General features: G+C 35.6%; 1 protein-coding gene across 2 annotated transcripts in view; it reads right to left on the bottom strand.

Moving 5' to 3' along the window:
- Positions 1-565: 565 nt before the first annotated feature.
- The window catches only part of LOC126356291 (ubiquitin thioesterase trabid), a 105,779-nt gene continuing 98,679 nt past the window's right edge, over positions 566-7,665 (bottom strand). The window contains exon 9 of one of the 2 annotated variants that reach the window (XM_050007185.1): positions 566-1,320. In XM_050007185.1, the coding sequence (XP_049863142.1) occupies positions 1,317-1,320 (4 nt within the window). In that variant the 3' untranslated portion in view covers positions 566-1,316. Of the gene's footprint in view, positions 1,325-7,665 lie in introns of both variants that reach the window. The other variant, XM_050007184.1, reaches the window with a different exon arrangement.

Genomic DNA, 7,665 nt, shown 5'->3' with positions numbered 1-7,665 from the left:
TGCCAGGCCACATTTTCAGTCAATATGTAACTATGTACAGATTATTGAACTTAAAATATTTCTACACAGTTCTCACTTTTGAAAGTGTTAACAATGAGCATCCATTATTACCTTCAAGTGCCATCATTAATTTAAAAGTAAGCTTGCATTTTTACAACTTGGTCTCTGCACTTGCTTTTGGCAAGTGACAGTAAAGCAACATGTCATATCAGATTATATATGAGAAATAAAACATAAACACTACTTCAGTTTCATAAGACTGTAAAACATACGCTTATTCAAACTGAATATTTCAACAAATGTATAACTTAATATGAAAAATCTTAGTTGCATAATGAAAATCCAATTATCTGGGAATGCACTGTATATTCTGATAGCTCTACATGTTTCAGTTGTGATGAATACAAATATCTGTATTGACAAGACCCTGAAAAGAGCCTGGTATTACACAGAAGAAAAAAAAAAAAGAAAAGAAACATGTAAGTAACTTGACATGTTACTGAATAACTGGAACTGTAACAAAATACCATTGGAGGAGAACAGGTGGGAATAATCACAAACAAAAGAAAAAACAATCAACAGTTTAATTACAACAAAACGAAGAAAAATATCTTAAGTCTGACTATTGCCAGCTCTGACAAAACAAATATCTCACAGCTTTGTACATGCAAAGTTAATAAATCTACGCATTTATAAGTAACTGTGCTTGATGACCTGCAGAGAATATAAAAAAGGGGAGATAAAAAAATTAGGTTATCTTGTGAAAATGGATGACAATCTAGTGTTTCTAGTGTACAATTATTACAGAAGATTGACTCTTGTGTCAACATCACAACATTTTTGGAGGCAAAAATTACTGTTTGTGAAGTAACAAATAATAGACTTTCAAGTATAATTCTACAGCACAATAATTCTTTGGAAGAAAAATATATTAGCAAGTGTTCCATAGTAAGTCACAGTTTATAAGTATTATTACTGGAATTGGATCAACACTGTATCTTTTATTTAAGTTTTGAACAGATAGAGAGAAAACGTTTCATCTTCAAACTCAGCTGCAAATACAGTCACTAAAAGTCCTCTAATAAATATTTTAAAAATTTAATCGCACACTGTTAACAAAATCTTCAAATGGCTAACGCAGTGTCCCATTTTCATTCACTAGCACTTTCCGCTAGTTCTATCTTCTGTGCACTTACTTGGATCCATTACATACTCTTTTACAAAGCAGATCTTCACATCTACCTACTCATCATCAGTTTCACCACCGTCACTTGAATAATCCTGTATTGGAGTTGGACGAACGAATGGTGCATTTGCTACCTGTCTGAAACACAATTCGTAACTTGCTTAATTGATACCCACAATGAATAACTCAACAATTAAAAGCTACATTACAACCTAAAATCTCAAACACATAAGGAAACTACACAAGCAAAGAAAAAAAATGGGGGGGGGGGGGGGGCGATATTACATGTACAGTTATAGATAACTGTTCTTTTTATCGCGTCTGTGAATTGGGCACAAAGAGGGAGAAAATAATACTGGTACACTGTGTAGCCTCCAATTACTGTTAGGTGGCATGCAGAACACTAATGTAGATGTAAATATTGAGTAAAGGTACACTAAGACATTCTTACAGATATTACATGAGTTTACAAACTTTAACAGGTCATAATGAATGCCAGAAGTTACGTTTCTAAAAGCACGTAAACTTTCAACATTCCTTCTTCTGTTGTCTCTCATCTATGGGAAACACTTAAGTGAATACACTGGCATCCATATTCAATGGCTCACCAAAGTATCAAATTTTTTTCTGTAATTGCTACTATTTCAGACTAATAAGTATGATGTGGAACAATCAAGCAATAGTGAGATTAGTAAGTAATATAACAACTGGGAGAAGCTGGTTGGACTGCGTATGGAAGCATTTATCATCTTCCATTGTATTCTATTTAGTACAGCATTTAATATATGCATATCAAAGTTTAACCTGTTTGTTGAGCATTCTAGATAATTCCCAACAATGGCCTAAACACACACAGTTGAGCCCCTTGTAGCATTTATTGGGCTTATCAGTTAAAAATCAAAAATACTATCATGAATACCGATTGCAAAAGACTGATAGAATGATATTGCATAATATTTGCATTAGGTCTTCAATGTTATTGTCAAGTCAATGCCACATCATGAGCCCTTCCTCAAAAGGGAGTCTGCAAAAACTATTGTTTACTGGCTCTGAAAGTTTTTGTAACTAGAAATCCACAGAGCAGCCAAATATAGTCCAGCCTGCTACAAGAAGTGGCCAACAAGTACCCCAGTTCATCCTGAGAATGAACTGAGTGCCCACTGTATCTGTATGGATGATTAGGAAGCTCCTGAGGTAAGAGGCTCTAGTACAAGTAAGTTGTGTGGAAGCAGTTGTTCTTGTAGACCCAGCTCATTAAATACGAATATAATAGAGGGAAACATTCCACGTGGGAAAAATATATCTAAAAACAAAGATGATGTGACTTATCAAATGAAAGCGCTGGCAGATTGATAGACACACAAACAAACACAAACATACACAAAAAATTCAAGCTTTCGCAACCAACGGTTGCTTCATCAGGAAAGAGGGAAGGAGAGGGAAAGTCAAAAGGATGTGGGTTTTAAGGGAGAGAGTAAGGAGTCATTCCAATCCTGGGAGCGGAAAGACTTACCTTGTACACACACACACACACACACACACACACACACACACACAGTCACAGTCACAAGCAGACATTATTAATTAAATATACAGAGATATTTTATCTCTACAGAAGAAATCTTGTTAGACAGTAAGGCTATTTATGAAATCATGCCAACACTACTCATTTTGGTTTCATTACTGATTCCGACCAGTGTCAAACAATTTCACTTATCTTGTGACAAAACTGTTATATTGACAAACCTAAATTCTAACAATTTTTACCTCATTTAAAAAGTGTTACTGAGGTAGTGATAAATGGTTACAATAGGCCACAGCTTCCAATGTATAACTAATATTTGGATACACAGGGTGATTCCATGATGATACAAACTTTCAGAGAGAAATGCTAAATATATCAGTCTGATGTAAGCAACCCTGGTTCGGAAACGTCCAAGTCTAAAGTTCTAAGTGAAAATTGTTCTGTTAACTCTGACAGTAGATCTCTTCTACTGCAAGGCCTTTGCTTTCCACATATTGGGAAAAACAAGAAAAAAATGCCCAGTAAATATGGCCTCTAATGAGCATACATTAAGAGCTAGGAGCACTACATCTTTGATACCGTGAAACACATCTCTCTCTTACCGAACATTTATTTACTACATTTAATGCTCAGATTAACTTTTCTCAACTTCTTTCACATAACTTCACTCAATAGGAACTTCCATTTACATCATTTTCACTGTTGCTCTCCACCCCTATCATCCTCAAATTTTTGACATTTTCCCCATTACACATTTTTGTTAATTTTTTTAAATTTTTTTCTTCTTCTTCATATTTTGAGGATTCTCGGCCTACTCTCCTTTCATTTATGATATTTACAATCTTATTTGCTCCTTCCTTTTTTTCCTGTGGTGGTGGTGGTGGTGGAGTAGTTTAAGAGATTAAGGTGTTCAAAAACGTAACTACTTTTATCTTCTCCTTAGCAAAGAACAATCGTCACTAAAATGTTGAAAATTGGAGCACTGATACAAGAAGGAACAAAACAATATTAGAGTCAAACCTCATGTTGGCAGAAAGAGACTAAGCACAAGTTTGTACAGGACAAAAATGAGGAAAGAAATCGGCCATTTCCTTTTCAAAGCAACTCTCTGGCAATTAGCCATAAGGTAAGTTTATGCTGCAGCCTTGCTACTCTCACATCGCTGCATTGCCCAGCATTGATAAAACAATACCATTAAGTCTTGCTGGCACATTTAAACTGCAGTACTGCTGTGCTGTGCATTTTGATCAACACCAGGTGGTGGTATCAACCTGATTGTGTTTTCATCAGCAACCACTGCCAGCCATCCTGATTGGCCATTAATGCTGCCCTTCTTTGTACATGTTAAATATCACCTACTATCCCAATCTGGTACAGTTCCTACACAGCAATTTTCAAGGATACATCACGTGAGTGACTTGCAAACAATCTCATTTGTATACTGACTGAATTCCCAGTATCCCAACAATGAATTGAAATCCAACACCATGCACAGTCAGTCGTGTTCCTTGAGCTGAGAAGATCATTTCAAGAGTTGGAATTGTGAATGACAATTTTCAATAGGCACTTATTTCAGGTGTTTTTGACCCAGTCTGGAAGCGAAGGGGGGGGGGGGGGGGGGGGGGGAGATCACAGAAACAATGAAATACATAAATTGCAAAGTTTCACAAACTAGTAGTAAGAGATCTAGGAATATATTACAGCCTAATCACACTAAAGCTGAAAGAATAAAAATGACAAAATTAGATTAAAACTCTGTGCCCGACCGAGACCTGAACTCGGCACTGCCTTTCGCGGGCAAGTGCTCTACCATCTGAGCTACCGAAGCACGACTCACACCCGGTCCTCACAGCTTTACTTCTGCCAGTACCTCGTCTCCTACCTTCTCCTTGGCAGGAGAGCTCGTGTAAAGTTTGGAAGGTAGGAGACGAGATACTAGCAGAAGTAAAGCTGTGAGGACCGGGCGTGAGTCATGCTTCGGTAGCTTAGATGGTAGAGCACTTGCCTGCGAAAGGCAAAGGTCCCGAGTTCGAGTCTCAGTCAGGCACACAGTTTTAATCTGCCAGGAAGTTTCATATCAGCGCACACTCCGCTGCAGAGTGAAAATCTCATTCTGAAGACAAAATTAGTTGATTACTGCACACTCAAAAGCATTTAAGCAATAATTTTTCCTGTGCTCTGCATGTGAACAGAACAGGAAGAAACTAATATATGGCACAAAGCTAAGTACCCTCTGCAATGCACATGACAATGGTTTGTATGCTGTGGATGTGGATGTAGTTTTAGACAGCACGGCTACTGTGATCTTGAAGCAGTCAATCACATCTGGACTTGTTTCCCTCCTGAGTAAATGCACAACTCACTGGCCCATGTACAAGATGGTTTTAAAAGTATCTGCAGTTGAGCCTAGAACTTCCATTTTAATGTTCAAGTATTAAGATCTTAATGAACCATACAATTTACGTAAAGCAGGTATGATTGTGCAAATGTCTTACATTATTACAGCAGACATTCTCTGTCCTCTAATTGTCTGTACATGCAAGTGTCAATGGATGCTTTGTACCTACAGGCCTGTACCCTAAATCCTTTTACATGCAGCAAATATGTAAATCTTTCATGAAATGAGAAATGCGAAAACCAAATAGGTCAAATGAGAGTAGGGTTACATATCGAGCAGGAAGGTTATAACATGGGCCAAAGGATAGAACACTTTTATATAATTACCAAGAAAAACTTTTAACCAATGGCATTTTCTAATTATTTTACTTTCACTTTTAACTGATATGCAAGGTATTTTCAGTTGTTACTGTATATGTGTTAATAAGGTACATAAACTTATAACTACCTTGACCATCCTCTTAAAACTCTCAATGTTTCTTGATGATAGCATCCACAAAACACATGTTTATAAAATCCCAGATTGGGCCCAAATAAATATACTCTTTTACAGGTGAAAATACTCTTTCTTGAGTGCAAATATACTATACACCCAGCATGAAAGTACATTTTTCCTGTGTTAGGTGACAATATAGTTTCCCCTCAGAGTTGTAAAACTTATCAATCCTTTGAATGGTAAAGGATTTTGTACATTAGTGTAGAAGTTCCTGGCACTTTAGGAGATGAAACCCATTGAAAAACATGGCTTGGAAAGATCTTTGATGCGCAACAATATGTACACTGCATATTTTTGTATTACAAAAGTATGAATACATCATTATTAAGTAGTGTGAACACATGAATAGGAACAGTTAATGGCTGAAATTAACATACATACAGCATAGCTACAAGAAAAGCTATGCTTTCACATATAATATTGGTCTTTTTTTAGTGTGTGTTACCCTCTAAGATGCAACACAAATATGGCACTAAAATTTTAAATAATGGTATAAATGGTTATTAGTTTTGGCCCAAAATTTATCTAAGTGACTGGTCCTAAAAGTGTTAAGTTTTGAATGACAAACACTCTGTGATTTAAGAAATTCATCACACATTCTCACATGCAACATAATTCATCTAACGTAAAAGGAAATTTACGTTGCAAGTAACACTTCTCACAATATTTTCTTGTGACCTGTTGGAAATGTAAATAGTTGCGATGTCACTCTCAGTGAAAGCAGTTTGTTATTACGAAGTATTGCATGGTCTCTGTCCTAAAGCCTCTGACACATTTCACTACCTGCAGGCCCTTGTGTGTGCATCGTGTTTTGTAGCTGTAAATGGAACATTTTCTTTGCAACTAAAGTTTTATTTTGGTGTTATTACCTTGTGTATGTTTTAATACTGCAATACATTATTCTGCAGCGGCAGACTACTGCAAATTATCAGCTCTTACTGGTCAAAATTACAAAAATTTAACTGGAAACTGAAACAATGAAAAATTCTTCAATTCTGAAAAATTCTTGAATTCTAAAAAATTCTTCAATTCTAAAAAATTCCCAGATTGTTCCCTGATGAAAAAAATTCCAGATTTCCTGGTTGTCTCAGTGTATACGCTCTGAATTTTACAATTGTTAGGGGCTTCGAAAAATGCTGTTTTTTTTTTGTGGGTCATAAGCTACACATACTAGATCTTCAGGAAACCAGATACCTCATTCAAACAGGGTTCTTCCAGAAACTGATCACATAAAACACATTACAATTGACACTAAATTTCATGAGTATTCCACTTTCTTTCAACACATATTTCAGTAACATACGTCACTGAATAAATAATTACCTATCCAGTACACCCTAACCATACACTAACAGACACCTGGTGCTAGTTTTAAATCTAAGCCCATATAATATTGTTCATATTAGAATAATCATGGAAAGAGCTTCACTTTTTACCTAAAAAATGCGAACAATTGTTGAATGTATTTTAAATTCATCTGAATCCTTATCTGACTTGTGGACAACTAGTACTGTTTAAGTGCAACTGTAAAATTTGCCAGATTATTACAACCAGTGGATTTGTTTGTAAATAATCTCCTGCTCTAGTCATGATTTTCTTTCATTTATGTTTTACATGACACATTTCAGGAAATGATTTCCATTTTCAACTGTGTATTTCTTTGTACTGTGCTATTTTTTCGTAATGTTTTCTATGTGCGAGATTCTGCTTTGTTTTCTTGTTTACTGCAATATATAAAAAATGTGATATTTTTAGTTAGTTATCGGTTTTTATATGCAGTTGGTAATGAAATTTGGAAGAACTTGTACTTACAGTTTTCTTATGGTCCTTTTGTGCAGTCTCATATATGTCGAACATCACTCACAACTTTCAGTGCTCAGTGTTGAGTGATGTTTAACATGTGTGAGACTCTGCACAAATGTACCGCAAGGAAACTGTAAATATAAGTTCTTCCAAATTTTGCCACTAACTACAAACAAAAATTTATAACCAACTAAAAATGTCATGTTTTTTTATATACTGCAGTAAAGTCAACAAAATAAAGTAGAACATCACACTTCA

This window comes from Schistocerca gregaria, chromosome 3 (assembly GCF_023897955.1).
Source record: "Schistocerca gregaria isolate iqSchGreg1 chromosome 3, iqSchGreg1.2, whole genome shotgun sequence".
NCBI classification, from domain to species: Eukaryota; Metazoa; Arthropoda; class Insecta; order Orthoptera; family Acrididae; genus Schistocerca; species Schistocerca gregaria.
This window is presented reverse-complemented; position numbering and strand designations above follow the sequence as displayed.